Below are 18,778 nucleotides of genomic sequence, written 5' to 3'. Positions count from 1 at the left end.
CGTATCGAAAGTCGAAACAATAAAATCATAATTTTTTTGCTTCAATACACTTGTGTAAGTGCACTTGTAGTTCCTGGGTATTTTTTAACTATTTTTCAATATAACAAGACTGCTCGTATCAGGGCGAAGCCCTGAATGTTCCGACTGCCTCTTATGGTTTATGAATCAGTATTAACATAAAAAAATTAACATAATAAAAAGAAAATGAAAAAAAAACTCTAAAAATGAAGATTTTTTTAAGAAATCATCACCCCACACGCCATATAAAGTACAAAAGAACAGATTTCGCTCATTTTAACAAATCAATTATGGCAAATAATCTTCTTTCAACCAATTTGGAACGATTTCTAAAACGGAATAAAGCTTCGCATACGCGTTAATAGCGCGAAATATATCGCGCGTTAATTGTCCCAAATTGGTCAAAATGGCAATATTTAAACCCTCATAACTTTACGAAAAATGATCACAGGTGAAATATCTTTTCAAATTTAAGCTCAGGACAACAATACCTTCTGAATGATTTTTAAAAATTCCGTCAAAAATGGCTAGCTAAAAAGTCGAAATTTGTCTGAAGAAAAAAAAACCCACCCCGAGTACAAATATTCCATTATTTTCGTATCGAAAGTCATTAGGGATCTTAATTTTGGATCAATTTTTGAGATCATAATTTGGGATAAGTGTGAACAGCAGAATCCCAAAAGCTGACTTTACAATGTGTTATTTGGGATAATTCCCGGAAAGTCTTTTTCATTTACCAGTGATATTAACTTGAGATCAACTTTTAGGATCATATTTCGAGATTAGCATGAGAAACAGAATCTCATTGCAATCGGGAAATTTTAAACTGGTAATCAAATTGCATTTATCAGCCTATAAGAATTTAATTTTAGGCTGTTCTGGATTTCATCTCTTCTAATCTACTATTTTGGATTGACATTTGGATTAGTAAATGAACTTTGCTTAAATTAATCAAATTTCCCACTTAGAATGATAATATTACAGTAGTTGGGATTCGTCGTGGAGTTTTTCTCTTGGATTAAAAGTCGAATTAGATTCTGAATCTCGGATAACAGTAACTTAATCTCTTAATTGACTTAGAAAAAAGTTACTGTAATTGATATTTGTTTGAGAAGGTGGTAGTGTTTGAGAATGAATTGAGTGAAGGTCAAGCTATTAAGAGCTGGTCACTTTCATAGAACTGTTGGTAGCGTTAGAAATAAGCAGACAAAATGCGGATTCAGCATACAATTTAAGGATTCCGTTTTCATTTTGCGGATTTCTGTTCCAGTTTGCGGATTTTGCTTACAGTTGCGGATTCCATAACAGGGTAATTTTACTACAGGCATATGATGGTTTGTTTGTTCGACAAATTTTTCCGGATTCCGCAAATTATTTTGCGGATTCCGCAAACTCGACTAGTTTTGGAGCAATTTTGAGCAATGCAGTGTTTTAGATATTTGTTCGTGGAAATAAAAGCAACAAAAAATATCATAGAAAATTAACAATGTTGAGGACATAGCTATTTACACCTATGCCGGTCTTGGTTACGTCTCAAGTTTTTTAATATTAAAATTAGGCCTTTTTATCGATCAGTCGCACAATGTATTTTAAAAATTTCTAAACCCATACTTTCAGTTTTTTTATGTAGCTTTTATCATACCATTTCGTAGTGAAAATCCAAAAACACGTTGGAAAACAATTGAAAATTTTGTTACTTTGCGGGGGGGGGGGGGGGGCTGTAATCTCCCCCCCCCCCCTATTGTACCTACTCTTAACAATCTCTCCCCCCCTCCCCCCCTATTGTACCTACTAAAGAATCTCCCACCCGTTCAAGAAAGGTGGGAGATTGTTAAGTTGATCCCTGGGGACCTATTTAACAATCCCCCCCCCCCCTATTGTACCAACTGAAGAATCTCTCCCCCCTCCCTCTTTCTTGAAAGGACGGAGATTGTTAAGTAGATCCGTTTTTGTTTAATGTGCCATACATATGTACAGCCTCATCAATGAATAATTGTTACATTGAGCATCTAGCTTTGTCGTGATTGTGCATTTTAATTGTTTCAGTTTGGCCTTCAATTTAAAAAGATACCTGTGAATGTGTGTCTATTCGAAGTCCAGTGGACTTCGAGACGCTTTTCTAAGTGAAAAAGCGGCTTCTATTCAATATAGAAAAGAAGCTGTTTTTTTTTCAACACAATCAAAATTTTATTTCTTTTTAACTCAGTGTTGGTATTTCAGTGGTGTTTTTATATTTTAAGAAGATTAACCTGTTGATTTTGTTCAGGAGTTTTGCACTGAGTGAGAAAGTGTCGCCAACTGTCATATTTTGACCAATGTGAACAATGACTGCCAGCTGCACCTGAACAAAAAAACGGAGCAGCTGATCAAACAAGCTCAAAGATATCGACTTCCCGGGTTGAACAAAACTTCTTATCATACAATTTCCATATATGAGAAACTTCTTGTCATACAATTTCATACAATTCCATACGTACAGAAAATTGTATGAAAACTCTATGATAAGCATTTTTCCATATATGAAAATTGTATGATAGATGTTTTCCCATAAACAAAAAATTTTGATTTTTTCTTTCTAAATTTTGTTTCTGAAAAATTTTCGGTTGTAGTTGCAACCGAACACAAGTGACAAAGACCTTGGTTACTCAAAACACCAAAGGCTGGACGGTCTTGCATTTACAATGCATAGCAAACGACCTGAAATTGGCTGTCTTTCACAATTGATATAAGAAAAGAATCAAACAGCCACAGAAATGAGTTAATACCAGTTTTCAACCATTTTTAGAAATTGTATGAAAATTGTATGACAAGCATTTTCCCACACACTTGATGTATGGAATTGTATGATAAGCATTTTCGGTGTATGGAGGTCAACCCGGGTTATTCAAACACAAACGTTAACCAACAACTTCAACATTCCGTTGTTTTTCCCTATGAGCTGATTAATATTGATATATGTCTTTTTGTATTTGCCAAAAATGGCAAACAAGTCAAATTTTTTGATGTTTTATCAAGTTATATCTCATAAGAACGGAAAAAGTTGAATGGCTATAATTTCTTCTGCTTGGGAGGAGATTCTTGTGACTAGAGATGCAAAAACTCCGGTATTTTATATAACTCCTTGGTCTCACTATGTTGTGTGCATCTGGCTGCGTCTTTGCGTCTGAAGTGAAGTTATCTTTGTTTGGATAAAGGTTTTGAATGAAGCCCAAGTCATACACTAGATTAACCATGTACTGCGAGTTGCCAATGATATTGCTGAAACAAAAACATACCTTGAAATTGTGCAGCTTGCAACTTTGCAATGGGGTCATTTTTTCACAAGAAAAAACGCGAAAAAAAACGAGTTTTAAGACAACCAGTCGATTATTTTTTCTTTTTTATTGGACTAAATTTTTGATTTATTTATGTCAAACAAAAAACCCAAGTATAATTTTTTTTGGCAATGTGTTTAAATTCATGGTTTCAATTTCTTGGTTTTAAACAAGTTAATTTTACATAGCAGTATTTGCGTCCTGCAATTGCACGTATGATCTGTTGAAGCCCCTGGATATCCAGCTGCCTGCCTGGACTACCTCCATACCCAACAGACCAGCCATCTGGTCAGTTCCAGAAAATGAGTTCAACTCCAGCTGTAGAGCAAAGTGGCCCAGAGTCTGGGGAGGCACTACAAGGTCAAGGAGACGGTAGAAGGATCCTCCAGGTACGGGAGAGAAGGCAAGGTGTCCTTCTGCTGAAGGGTTCCGGGTCAGAGAGAACCCCCAGGAAGCGTCGTATGTTTCAGAGAGCAGGAACTGGAACCAAAATTATGCAAGATATGAAGTTTGTGAGAAAACAATGAATCATCAGCCAAAGAATGGTCATATCAAAGCAGGGGCGGATTTAGGGGTGGGGGAGTGATTCGACCTCCTCACCCTAAAAAGGGTTCCCTCTTTGCTATGAATTTACGACATCCACTTTGAGCCGACCGACCGTAAAATTTTTCTAAAGCCGCGTTTGGCATCAGTTTATACAAATTTTGAGGGGGTGCGCGCGACAAAACCTTCCAAAAAGAGCCCAAAAAAATTGGAAATTTGTCAGCGGCACAGAAAATTTTGTCAAAACAGGATCTTCATTGTGTTTTAAATGAGCTCAGAAAATAAAATTGGTCGATCTAAAAAAAACGTCACCAAAATTCTCAATTTTCTTTTTAAGAATCCGCCCCCATCTCGAGAAAATCTAGATCCACCCCCTGTTCCCCTGTATCAAAGCTTTGCTTGAAACTGTGCGTTAGCACCTTTAGCTCCTATGAAGTCTAGTGACATAGTTTACTGACAAGTGAGTTGCTGAAAAGGTCTGCCATCACTGCAACATTCATAACTTATGATAACTCATCATAAGCATCTTCGAAAAGTAATGAAATATTAACCAATGACTTGATTGCGTTTTCACGTCTTTCAAATCATTTAATCTGCCAGGACGAAACAATGAGAAACGTTGAATAATTGCTAGTTTTAACCAAATATTTGAAATAATACAAAAAAGGACTATCCTTAGATAAAACATTTCAGGCCTATTTATAGATTCTCTGCGATTCTCAGGGACACTGATCATAATTGACAACTATCGGATAAAAACCGTGAACTCACAGGGTGCGTGTGTGACTCAGCACCCCAATCATCTCTCCCTTTAACCACAACAGTGACTTGATCTACTTGAACCACACTTCCACCCGGGGTTTCCATCAATTCCCACTTACACACTAGATTCTCATCCACATTCAAGGTGGGCCCACTACTACCCAGAAGATGGACGAAAACTTTGATCTCGTAGTCTTCCCGGTTTTCGTTCTTGAACAGATCTGCAAAAAAAACATCACGGGTTGACCAAAATGTTCATCATATACAATTCAAAACTATCGAAAAATGCTTGTCATACAATTCTATACACTTCCATAGAAAACTTTTCGAAAAAAAAAAGTATAAAATTGGCGTGATCAAACATCTTCCAATGGCAAAGAACTTCAAGGCTGTCAAATAGACAAAAATTTTGTTGAAAAGTTATTTAAAAAGTATGCTAAATGTATGATTAGCTTTTTTCTATAGACTCTACGCATGGAATTGTACGATTTTTGCGTGGAGGTCAAACCAAGATAACAGAAAAGCGTTTTTGAGAATGGCTTTCTAATTGAGGTTCGGAAATGAAGTGACGTTAAAACCTTCATTTTTCGATCAGCATTTGATCTTTAGCTTGAGATTCATCAGTGTGATCTGTGCTGTAATTGCGTGGGCAGGAATTTTTGAAGGCAGATGGTAGTTTTTCAAAAAAAATCCTAATTTTTTTATTCGATCAAATTGATTTTCTGAGCTCTAACTAAACTCTACCTAAACTCCAAGTTCTATCTAAAAAAATCCTGTTTTACCCAAAAGAAAATTCGGCATCGCAAAGAGTTTTTTTAAAAACATAAGCCAAAAATGACGTTTTAGAGCAAGTTTTGGAAGTATTTCACGAGAAATTAGCGTTTTTTATTTCGGCCTGTGCTCTTTGTTGAAAAATTTGCCCCCGAAAAGGATATCGTAGTAAAGCAAAAAAATTTACCCTCTGGCTTACTAGTCTTTTTTAGCGACAGAAATGTTTTCCAGACTGTAATGAAAGAATGTGTCCGATAAAAACATTGTCCAGTACCTTTACTTCCAAATCTGTACATTTCGAAACTGCTGTCATAGAACATGTTCACATTAGGCCCGCTGTCCACGTAATGGTCCGCTATCTTCCAACTCCCCTCAATTTCAAACGAAGGGGGGCTTCCTGTTCCTTTAGGACCTGTCTCTTGATCATTTATGGATATCCGAAGCGCGTATTCATTGAAATGTGTAGCAGGAGTTACGAAAGCGTGAAATACGATTACTTTCTCTTCGGCTACTGTGAATTTCGTCTCGTATGTGAGTGGGCTGGCAGTCGTCTCAATCAGATCGTCAACTGGCCAAGAAGAGGCTCGGAAGATGGCTCCATTTAGTGGAGTGGTTAACGTATCCTGAAACACGTATATTTTGTATAATGTGTTTCTAAATTTTGAGATGATTATAGATTTACACATGCAAAGACAGTTACTTGTGCTTTATGCAGTCTCAAAAAAATTAGAAATAGGCTGTAATTGTTAATTGAAGCTGTCTCATCCTCAAGCAACGAGCACGGATCATGGTGGGCCCCGAAAATCTGACCTTTAAGAGCCCTCGAACCTCTGACCTTTCGAACCACCGTAACCACTTCACCACTGTCCCCCAAATTGAAAATGAAAGATGGTTGCAGGGAGGGGGAGAAGAGCTAAAAGTGTACATACCTGATTTCCGCCAGAGTAATTTTTGACGTCTTGCATTGCGAGGTCTAACACGGCCGACACAGCCGAGGCCACCACATCCTCCCGGAACTCCTCCATCGACACGTGACCCAAAATAGTCTCCTGAACAGAAGGCAAACTGGCTACAAAGTTCCATCTATACAGATTATTTAACAGTTAAGATAAAGAATCTCGAAAAATTAATTTTGCCTTAAAATTAGCAATAATATCCATAATAAATTGTTTCCAAGTGAAGTCATTACAAACTCTTAATTGCAAATCCAAAATTCTTTTTACAAAAACGTCACTTGAGACAGCGCCATAAGACTAAATTAAACCTGTTTTCAGACGACTCAGAGCGAGAATCAAAAACGGTTTTTTGGGTATCCTTGTGGTTAGGGTAAAGATTAAGCCTGATCCTTTTTCTTGTCTTAGAACTGTGATTCACGGTTGAAGTCTCGTTGCAATTCAGAAACGTCTGATAAAGCTTGCAAGTTTTTGCATCCAAAATTTTTTTAAAAAATTTTGGTACTGTGGTATTTTAAAGATATTTAGCCGATGAGTCGTGTAATTACAAATAGACGCAACATTGGCGATCCATTGATGAATCATGACTTCGTTCGAAACATAGATGATTATACTTTTTCTATGCATGTATCACTTTCTTTGCAGTATAAATGAATGTAAAATTTAGAAGTATCTATGTTTCAGCTATGATTCATCAAATTAGTCACCAATCTAGCATTTTTTCATAGATGTATCCTAGAAAGAACAACGTTAAAAACATACTGTGCATTAAACTATTCATGGATGCTAAAAATTGAAAGATTTAAAAAAAAAAACATTTCTGAGTTTCAATGCAAGTAATATGCATCTATGTTTCATAGATAACTCATGGACTGAAGTTCGAAAAAAAAACAATTTAGTTGACCTACAAATTTTTTTGAACCCCCCCCCCCCCCCCGAGAAAGTCCTAACTCCGCCCTGGACTGAACACATCGTAGTTTGCAAAATTACCTTCCAGAAGTAGTTGAGAAGTGGGGATGAGGGTAGGAAGAAGGAGATGGAGAAGACGAGGCGTCTGTCCATCACATCCAGTCTGTTCAGGGGCAGGTAGGTGAAACTCAAGGGCAGTTTGAATGAGAGGGAGGAGATGGTGAACGGAAGGTGGTCGGGTACTGTCTCACTAGATTCATTTATTAAACTAGATTTACTAGATTTTTACTAGATTAAACAGTTATAAATAACTTATAACTATTACCATTTGTAAACAATGATAGCCGGTTACTATGCAAGTAGCAAAGAATGTTCCGGCTATAGTCTCTAGAAAACCACAGCTTAGAAAGTTTTTTTTCCAAATTAGTGTAGTTTTTTCTGCTAATAAACCGGCTCTTCTCGAAATTAGAAAAAAATTTTGGGTATTTTTTAACGTGGTTCGAATCACGACTGAAAGGGCTTTAATATGATATATCACTCAACTCAGTCCGATGATTATTTGGGGTGCCTGATATTGCGTGGAAAACAAAAGGCAAAAAAAAACAAGGATAGCCGATTACTGTGCAAGTAGCACAGAATGTTCCGACAATGTTTTTAGAAAACTACGGTTTAGAAAGTTTTTTTCCAAATTAGTGTAGTTTTTTTCTGCTGGGTGTGATAAAAGGGTCTGACGTAAAAATATAATTTAGGCATATTAGACAGTCATAGTAATATAAGCAAATTGAACAACAATTTTTGTAGAAAAAAACTAACAAAGAAAGTTGAAAAAAAAATTTCAAAACTTTTGCTGAAATTTTTGAACTTTTTGAAATTTTTGGTTCCCAAAATGAAGCTTAGAAACTCCAAAAACTGGTTTTACTTGCTTAAATTAGACAAGCTCTTAAATTAGACATAAATTAGGCATTTCAGGTGTTGTAACCCTGCTCGCTACCTTTAGTTGCTCGAATTAAGACGAAAAATCAAAAATTTCAACCCGTTTTTTTTTCGGCACAAGAAGAAAATTTTGGCAATTGTTTAATGTGGTTCGAATCAAGAATGAAAGGGCTGTATTATGATATGCCATTCAACCCAGCCCGATGATTGTTTGTGGTTGCCGATTTTGCGTGGAAAACAAAAACAAAAAAGAAGTAAGGCTCACCCGAATACAAAGTTGCTCCCTATTTTTCAAAAGGCCGGAACAAAAAAAAACACGCCCGAGCCCGAATACAAAGTTCCTCCCATTTTCAATGGTCGGAACAACAAATGCAGTGGTCTGTGAGTGAGTGAGTTAAGTCTACAAAATTTTTCGGATTGGAAGGGCAAAAAAATCAAGCTCGTTTTTCATACCATATGATGCAGCAGTTAAAATCAGACTACATGCACCAATTTTGAAAAAAAAACTTGAAAAACTTGCAAAACTTGAAAAAAAAATTCATTCAACGTAATTTGATCCAAAAGTTGGTAATAACCAGCCGCGGATTTAGAATGGGCGAGGAGACCTTCTTTTCCCTCATGGATTGGGCCCCTGACCACCCACGGGATCACCTTTTGGCACTAATTTAAGACATTCGTTTTTAGTCTACTTGTCTACAAAAATTTCTTAAGAGCCTTTTGCGCCATTTACAAGAAATTTTAGAAAGAACGGTCCGAACACTTTTCAAAAGTGCCATTTTTTTCATTTTTTCCATATAAAAACGGTCTGCGCCACTGAATTGTTCCGGCAATTAGAAAAAAATCCCTGATAAATTTGGAAAGATATCAAAAAATCAATAATCAGAAAATAAAAAACTTCAAAAATATTTTCGATAAACGCCCTCTCCCCAACCCATCGAGAAAGACCTGTTTTCGGGCCTAGTAATCACAATAGGTAAATTTTATTCACTCGTTTTTTGATGCTCATTTAAAGCTTCGTCATACGAAACATAAAATGAACAAATTACAAGTCCCAGAACTTATTTTTCAGCTTACATAATGTATTCCACTTGAACCGAGTCTCGTAAGTCCTGTAACATTGGAAAGTTATCCCCCACATGAGTCAAATAGGCTCTGGCCAGATGCATGTGTCGAGCCACACTCGAAGCGGAGTCCAGAACGAATCCAACTTGGAACCCTGTCAACTCGTGCGCCGGAGCATCTTCAGGAAAAGTTGCGACCATGTCGAATGAGCCGGACCCCGACTGGTAGATCTCAGTATCGGCCAAGTACAGTCCGCGGAGTCTGTCTAGGGTTCCGAAATGCACCTCTGGAAAGTATGTCGGCTGAAATAACGAGCGACTTAAATACTATTTTTTAAGCCATCCTTGAAAGCCGTTCACGATGAGCTTAGCAAACATTTACAAGAACAGCTTACAATCATTTAGGAACCTTCAATTGGAAGCTACTAAACTTTCGAGGAAAAAAATGAGATCAAAATGCTTACTTTTACCATTTAAAAAAAATTTCAAGTGAAGAATCTAGGACCTTCCAATTAACGGTATCAAATGAAAGAGAACCCAACTTACGTCATAAATGAAAGAGTCTTCAGTTGTGAAGTATGCAGTAGCATCACAAGCATTACAGGTGTCCCCTTCCACAAATAGATTCACTCGGAACTTCTCAGAGCTAAACGGACGTGCTACAGTGCCTGTGATTGCTATTCTCACCCTAAATTAAGTTACAATAATGGCGTTAAAATGATTTGAAACAAAAATTTATATTTACAAAGGTTGAAGTTTCAAGTCTTGCCCTGCTAAATAAGCGAATTGATTATTCAGCAAGAATAACAAGACCACAAAAAAATCGTAGTTTGAGTTTTTCAACTTTGTTTCCAGGAAGGCACTGAAAATTCTGCTTCAAACAATGATTATCAATAACTCGGTTCATCAAAAAAGTCCGACACCATTTGATTTTTCTGAGGAGTTTGAGGAGGCCTGGGTCAAAAAAATATTCGAAAATTCTTCACGAGTGCGTCATGGTCAGAACTATATCAATTGAAACAGTGTGATAGAAATTTGAACAAAAAATGAAAGCGTCTCAACATTTTCGTAAGTCAGAAAATACGAATAGCTTGAGATCAGTTCAAATTGACCATTGATAAATAATGAGACTAATGGCCCGTCTTTGATAAATATTTCACCTGCTCTCGCCCCCATATAGGAAACTGAGGGGGGTGAAGGTGGCGGTGGCTTTGTTGGTCCGAAAATCCACCTCCTGAATGGTAAAGGTCACTAAGTCAGGTGCGCAGCAAGAGCCCCTGGAACAGAAACAAAATAAGGCATTATAGTATAGTGCCTTTCCCATTAAACCCCAAACCCCCCCCCCCCCCCCCTAATGTATGTATAGTTTCGGTCTATGGCATATGATACCATCTTCAATAAATTAAGACCTCAACAATACACACAAAACCACTGCAAACTATCAAGTTGTAGTGTCGCAGAGTTCACCTTTAAATATTGCTAACTGAATAGCTCGGAGAATAAATTATCTAATAAATACCCACAAAAATATTAATTATGAGCAGGTATGTTGGAGAGCTCACTCACTTTGCTGATTTTTTTTTTAAAGATTGGTGGTTTTTAATTAGATCTCTTGCTCTAACATGTGAAAAAATGCTCTTTCTTTGGTGTGCTTCCGTGTTTAGTTTAAAATACTGACTCCCCTCACCGCTGTTTATAGGTCGGATAAAATGACAAACCGTAGCAAACATTTTAGTTAGCACCCTAAAAATCCAAGTCGTTTTCAATCAAATTTCATTTTTATTCAGTACAATTCGTCAACTGGTACATCAAGTACCAGTTGACGAGTTTAACTATTATTATTAATTATTTATAAAAAAGAAATTAATCAGGAACCATTTTTGGCATTGTTCATTATTGAGCATCAGTTAGAATATATGAAGTGGTATCAATTATTAGTAGATCAAATATTAATAACTGATAGCACTTCATACAATCTAATTCATGCTCAATAATAAAACAATGCCAATAAAAATTCCTGAAACAATTTGAAGTTTTTTTGAGACAATTACTTGACCACATATAATATTTTTGACCATGTCTTGCAATCGATCGCTAATAACAATATAAAAAACATCAAATATTTGTTTGAGCCGATCAAAATACTAGCCTATTGAACAATTTCACAAAGACAAGAAGACCGCTCTAAGAATCGGGAGATGCCCTGGATGTTTTGACCGCACATTAAAGCCAATTTAAAAATTTTTGATTGAAAAATTGAAGGAATAACCGAAAAAAAAGAAACACTTTTTTTTTGTTTTCATTTAATCCCCTACACACTAATGTAAGCAACAAAAGGATGTATTAAGCGTCTTGTATCCTAATAATACGACATAATGACTTGCCTGAATGCAATTTGGAAGGCACTAAACCGTCGCTTACGCGTGTTTATAAGAACGCGCATTATATCGCGCGTTAATTAATACCAAATTGACTAAATTAGCAATTTTCAAACCCCCGTAACTTTCTAAGAACTGAGCGCAGAAGAAATATCATTAAAAATTTGAGCTCAAAACAACACTATCTCTCAGATGTTATTTAAAAAGTACCGTCAAAAATGTTTAGTTAAGAAGTCAAAGTCTGATTGAATAAAAAAACCAACCCGAAGCATAATTATTCCCCACTTTCTTCGAAATTTCGAAAAATAACCAAACAACCGGCTATTAAGCAAAGAAAACAGTGCTCCGGAAATATGTTTTTTTTTTCAAAAAAAAAGCTTTCGCAGTATGCGTAAACTTGCGCCAATTGACGTATCACATTCAAATCCTTTCGATAGTTATTCAATCGGTCTGAAAATGTTTCTCTTTTAAGCGAAGTTAGAGAGACGACTAGCACTTCATTTTAGGTATTTCTCAGCTGAAGTGCTAAAAGTGTTTATACAGCAACAGGCAACATGTTCTGAAGTACCATATGGTTATCTTGCCAAAAAAAAACGAAAGAATTTGAAAAAAAAAATGTTTTTTTTTTTCAAGTTAGTTTTTGCAAAATTAGCTCGGAACTTTATTTGCTTCATGCGCAAACCACCAGTCATTCGTGTTTAATTATGATTTGAAATTTAAACAAGGCATTAAAATAATTTTGTTATGGCATTAGCTATTGATCATGACGGATATGAAGATATATTTTCATTTGAAGCAAAAAACGGTATTACTTTTTTTGCCAAAAAATTGATCAAAATTATATATTATTTTGTCCATTTTTTTGTTCGCCAATTCCTGAGATGAAAACGAGTTTTTTCTTGAAACTTTTGGTCACAAAACCGTTAAAAATTGTATTCGTTGCTCCTTTTAGCTGCTCCTCAGTAGCGTGCCGAGGGGAGCGGGTCAAGGGTGGTTTGTTTGCCGACCGCCCTCTCCTTTAACTCTGGTTTTCAAATTTTTCCAAATAGCCCCCCCTTTGGCGTAATTTTACGGCATCAATTTTTCGCTTACAACCTAAAATTGTTCTAAAAACGCCTTTGGTGCCAAGATGATTAATTTTGATGGGTTAGCGTGCGCCCGAAAAAGGCAACTTTTTGGTTAAAACTTTCCAAAACGAGACAAAAGCTCTTTTTTGGCATGTTTTTTGGAAAATTTTTCACAAAATAGGGTTCTTATACTAATTTGGTAGAGCTCGGGAAATGAAATTGGTCGACCTAAAAAAAAGGTCAGCAAAACTTACAGTTTTTTCGAAAAACCGCTCTCCCAGAAAAAATTTCTGCGCACCCTACCGCAGCTCCTATTGAATAGTGAGTGCAAACTCTGATAAACTGTGAAATTTTTTTCACTTTTTAAGTGATAACGAAGTTTTCTTTCTTTTTCGGATGATCATCATTTGTATATTACTTCCGTCAGTTTTGAAGAAAATAACGGATTAAGAGTGCTTTTTGTGCCTTTTTTCTCCAGAAAGTTTTCGACTTTTTAACTAGCATTTTTTAAACGGAAAATTTCATATCAGCCGAAAGATATTATGGTCCTGAGTTCTTTTTTAAAAAATTATTTCACCAACGTAAAATTTGTTCGTAAAGTTGTGGGGGTTTAAAGATTGCCAATTAGGCCAATTCGGGACAATTAATGCGCGATATAAATCGTGATATTAACGAGTAAGCGGATGTTAGAAAACAATCTAAAGTGAAATCGTTCCATTGATTAGAAATCACTGCGTGTTATTAATTGCTCCAAATTGAACTGATGGAAGCTATTTAGTATATTAAGAACTTCGTAACATCGTAGAAAAAAAATCATTTCGGTGTTTAAACAACGAGTGGGAGATGATTTGCAAAAAAAATCTGTTTTTTGTCTAGTCTTCATCATTTTTTTTTGAAAGCGAACACTAATCCATAGACATTAAAAAGCAGTCAAAACTTTCAGAGCTTCGCTTTGATACGAGCAGTCTTGTTTTGTAACCGATCAATATAGAGGCCTGGATTAAAAAAAGTAGTTATGTCATTCAGAGCTTTGTCTTGAACGAGAAGTTTTGCTGCTCCGACTTTCGCAACGAAAGTCACAGAATATTTGTATTCGGGGTGAGTTTTTTTCTTAAATTAAATTTCGACTTTTTAACTAGCCATTTTTGACGGAATTGTTCTAAATCATTCAGAAGGCATTGTTATCCTGAGCTTAAATTTGGCAAAATATTTCAGCTGTGATCATTTTTCGTAAAGCTATGGGGGTTTAAAGATGGCCATTTTCACCAATTTGGGACAATTAACGCGCGATATCTTTAGCGCTCTTAACGCGTAAGCGGAGATTTAATCCGTCTTAGAAATCGTCCCAAATTGATTAAAGGAAGCTTATTTGCCATATTGATTTGTTAATGGGAGCGAAATCTATCACTTTGTACTTTAAATGGCGTGTGGGGGGATGATTTTCATTTCATTTCATTACATTTAATTTGTTCCATGTTATTACTGCTCAATGAACCTTAAAATGCAGTCGGAACATTCAGGGCTTCGCCCTGATACGAGCGGTCTTGTCTAAGTTTGCGCGAAAAATAAAACTGGTCAAATTAAAAACTACTTCTCACATTCTGTGATCGGAATAAGCAAATTGATCTTTCCGATAACATCCTCCTGCCTAATGATAAAAACATATTAGTTCCCTACACTGTGATTTTACGATTATGGGAGGGGGCTATAATTTTCAGGGGGGTTGTAGTTAGGGTTAGCCTATATCACTTGATTTCAAGTGGAGAAAAGTACATGGTTCCAATAAATGGAATAATTAGTTCACCTCTCTTCCATGACCAGTTTGGGCTTGAGGTCAACCAATTCCGACTTGGGATACTGGAGGGAGATGGATGCTGAGAATGCATTGAGGGATGTTGCCATAGGGACCATGTGGCCATAGGCGGCCATACTGGAACCCACGACTGGATTCACTCCCCCACCGGTCACTTCGAAGCCCACACTCGCAAAGTCAACCTGATAACAACACATAGTAGTACAGTGAAACAATTATTTCAGTGTTCTATGTGAATCGCAAGGGCGGATTTAGACGAACGGGGCGGGGAATCTCCTCCCTCAGGGATTCGACCCCCTGCCGACCCAAAATGGTGCCCATTTCGGTACTTTTTTAGGATATCCATTTTTGGCTGACCGAATCTATAATTTTTTTCTAAAGGCATCTTTGGAGTCATTATATATCAATTTTTATGGGGAAGCGCGCACCGAAAAACGCAATTTTTGATCGAAATTTTCCAAAAAGTGCCTAAAAACGCTTTTTCAAAAATTTAAAAGCGGCGCACAAAATTTTGTCAAAATAGGTAGAGCTTTAGTGATTTGGGAGAGCTCAGAAAATACATGTGGTCAACTGCAGTGGCGTGTGCAGAAATTTTTTTAAGGGGCGGTTTTTCGAAAAAACTGAAAACTTTGCGGACCTTTTATTTTAGGTCGACCAATTTGATTATCCCCCTCGGTACGCTGGTTGACTTAGAAACATGTCGACAAAAATTCCCCTCTCTCCCGCCGAGAAAATCATTAATCCGCCCCTGATGAATAGCACAAATTATTTCGACCACATCTTCCCTTGTTTCGGTCATCTGTTCATGGCAAGTTACACGGGCTTTAAAAAATCAGATAAAAATTTGCAAATTCAAAAATTTCGCAGAATATTTCAATCAGTCATCGCTGGGATCAAGTTAACATCCTACTCCCCCTCCCCCCCCCCCCCCAAATAGACTAAGTAAAGATCCTCCACCCCAGCGTCCAATTCAAATTAAATTGATAAGGGCTGCGTGAAAATGCTCTATTCTGATTGGCTGAAAAATCGACCTCATAACCAAGTTGGCATTAGTCTCCCCCTAAACCGGATTGGGGGGGGGGGATAACAACTTGGTCCCATCGCTGAACTGTTTTTGTTTCCGAGGAAAATCTGAACTCCATTTTACGAAACCAATTTTGACCAACAATTCCTAGCTTAATTGAAAAGTCGGGTTTTGGCGGCAATATAAACAAAGAAATAAAAGACTGCTTGTATCAGGGCAAAACCCTGAATGTTATGACTGCCTTTTGAGGTTTATGGAGCAGTAATAACATTAAAAAATTAATGTAATTAAACAAAATGAAATTTTTTTTCTAAAATTTGAAATTTTTTTATCAAAATCATCCCCTTACGCGCCATATAAAGTACAAAAGGATAGATTTCGCTCCTTGTAACAAATCAACCATGGCTAATGAGCTTCTTTCAACCAATTTGGAACAGTTTCTAAGACGGGTTAACTCTCCGCTTACGCGTTAATAGCGCGAATTATATCGCGCGTTAGTTGTCCCAAATTGGCCAAAATGGCAATATTTAAACCCCCATAACTTTACGAAAAATGATCACAGGTGAAATATCTTTTCAAATTTGAGCTCTTGACAAAAACACCTTTTGAATGATATTTAAAAAAATCAATCAAAAACGGCTAGTTAAACACTCGAATTTTGTCTGAAGAAAAAACACCACCCCAAGAAGAAATATTTCGTTACTTTCGTATCGAAAGTCGAAACAAAAATCAATTTTTTTTTCTGATTTCGAAATATTATTTTTGATAGTTCATTTGCTTTTTTGGGCTAAGCGAATGACTGAGAGTAAGTTCAAATCATTGAGTCTAAATGGCATTAATACGGTTAGCATTTTTTCAAGTGAAACTTTTTTATGATTAACCTTGGAAATGAATCAGATCATACTTCTGCAGTAACTAAGTCTAGAAGCTCAATTTTTAGACCCATTTGGAGTGCAGTCTGTTTTTAGGCAACCGTGTATTCATACTAGTCAGTAAGCAGACAAATGCTAAATTAACCAATCAGAATCGAGATGGTAAAGCAAACTTACGAAATAAACAATAATCAATTATTAATTTCTTCCTTGTCTCGATTCTGTTCTGATTGGTTAATACAGTATTTGTCTGCTTATTGACGAGTAGGAATACGCAGTTGTCTAAATACTGCTACGTAACCGACCCAATTGTTTCAAAACTGGGGGAACACTTTTGAAATTTCGTTATCAGTAAGAACCGTCGTTACATAATGCCGCAGTCGATCACATATTAATTGTTCATCTTTCCTAACAAAAGTTACGGAATATTTGTGCTCGGCGTGGGTTTTTTCTTCAGACAAATTTTGACTTTTTAACTAAGAATTGTTGACGGAATTTTTTTTATCAGCCGAAAGGTATTGTTGTCCTGAGCTCAAATTTGAAAAAATATTTTACCTGTGATTATTTATCATAAAGTTATGGTGGTTTAAAGATTGCCATTTTGGCCAAGTTGGGACAATTAACGCGCGACATATTTCGCACTATTGACGCGTAAGCGGAGATTTAATCCGTGTTAGAAATCTTTCCAAATTGATTGAAAAAAGCTTATTTACCATAATTGATTTGTTACAAGGAGCGAAATCTATCACGTTGTACTTTATATGGCGTGTGGGAGTATGGTTTTCACAAAAAAGTCTCAATTTTTAGAAAAAAAAATCTTTTTATCTTTTACATTTAATTTTTTTTTGTTATTACAGCTCCATAAATCTTAAAAGGCAGTCGGAAAATTCAGGGCTTCGCCCTGATACGAGCAGTCTTGTTTGCTTTTAAATACTATCAAAAACAATCGCAGAATTTCAGCGAACGAAGCTCACAAAAAACATTACTAATACTCAACTAATCATTTAAATTGCAGCCATTTTTTAATGTTCTGTGATTAAGTGTAGCTCAAAGAATAGCTTGGATCTTCTCAATAATCTTCTTCCCTATGGTACCTACTTAAGAATAATCACCCCTATAAATAAATACAGTAAGTTATCACTGAGCTTTCTATTGAGAATTCTAATTTTGCTGCATTCTGATTGGTCGAAAAATCGACCATTTTGATCTACTTAACAATCTCTCCCCCCCCCCTTCTTGAAAGGGATGGAGATTATTACGTAGATCCAATAGCTTCAACTAGAAGACGAAGCCTGAATGCAAGACATACATAATTGACTTGTATATTTTGAAAAATACTCCAGGCGACGAAGCAGTAAGAAAGCTCGCTACAATCAGCTCTTGAATGATCAAAGGCGCAGATCAAAGGGCCATCGATTGGTCTACCAGCAATTACACACGGTTCAAATCTACCTCAGTTCAACGAATCAAACACAAAAGACAAATGTTGTTCCCTCAAATTTAATGCGAAACTCCGAACTAGATCATCAACCATGACATGATGTCACCTCTCTGACTCTTTTACCACTCGGTTACGCAGAATATACAGTTACGCCCTGGTCGATTCCAGTCAATCTCTTTCCGAGCTCTTTTGAAACACAATAGAGACCTTATTTTGAAACAATTTTCTATGCCGCAAGCAAAATTTTGAAAAAAATGCCAAACATGCCGTTTTTAGTTTTTTTTTGGAAAGTTTTGACCAAAAAAATACATTTTTGAGCGCGCTTTTCTTCTAAAAATAAGTATAAATTGGCGCCAAATGTCAACCGAAATTGATTGTAGTAAAACAAACCCGATGGGTCCAATCTGTGAGAGGGAAAAGTTGTATATGCCCTCCCCTTGAATCCGCCCTGATTACACCCATAGTAAAAAACGACCGATTTTTATTGAAACATTCCAATACTTTTGTTAAACCGGATATGTGCAAAGGGATATTATCTCTTGATTTAATTCTTTTGCCTCAAGCCTTCAAATTTTTAAAATTGTGTCATCGTGGTGCTCCGGTAGTGGTGGTGCCCAGCAACCACATGTTTGCATGTTCAAATAGCACGTGCGCTGTAATTTGCAAGATGAGCTCTTGTAATAAGTCATAGCTTAATAGGCGCTGGTTACATGTGATCTTGCCAAGCTAAGCAAAATAACATCCTGTTAAGCACCGGTAACCAGTAATGGAAAACTTTTATGAGCCAAAAAGTAATGAAAAACCTTTATTAGCCGCCTAAACTCAAAGCCGCAGATAAACCAAGTTAACATGGAATAAAGTTGGATCAATTTATTTAAGCGCTCAGTTTTTGTAAAATGATTGATTCTGATTGGCTGAA

General features: G+C 36.5%; 1 protein-coding gene across 1 annotated transcript in view; it reads right to left on the bottom strand.

Annotated features, from left to right (window-relative positions):
• Positions 1 to 18,778, bottom strand: part of LOC134841811 (uncharacterized) — a gene marked incomplete in the record, with an annotated part of 93,148 nt that overhangs the window by 29,713 nt on the left and 44,657 nt on the right. Inside the window, 11 exon segments of the mRNA XM_063857848.1 lie at positions 2,268 to 2,359; positions 3,150 to 3,276; positions 3,517 to 3,812; positions 4,647 to 4,858; positions 5,683 to 6,031; positions 6,338 to 6,457; positions 7,352 to 7,520; positions 9,278 to 9,567; positions 9,811 to 9,952; positions 10,425 to 10,541; positions 14,514 to 14,704. Of these exon segments, the coding sequence (XP_063713918.1) occupies positions 2,268 to 2,359; positions 3,150 to 3,276; positions 3,517 to 3,812; positions 4,647 to 4,858; positions 5,683 to 6,031; positions 6,338 to 6,457; positions 7,352 to 7,520; positions 9,278 to 9,567; positions 9,811 to 9,952; positions 10,425 to 10,541; positions 14,514 to 14,704 (2,105 nt within the window).

This window comes from Symsagittifera roscoffensis, chromosome 3 (genome assembly GCF_963678635.1).
Source record: "Symsagittifera roscoffensis chromosome 3, txSymRosc1.1, whole genome shotgun sequence".
Lineage (NCBI taxonomy): Eukaryota > Metazoa > Xenacoelomorpha > Acoela > Convolutidae > Symsagittifera > Symsagittifera roscoffensis.
The sequence above is the reverse complement of the archived record's forward strand: the minus strand, read 5'-3'. Positions and strand labels throughout refer to the sequence as shown.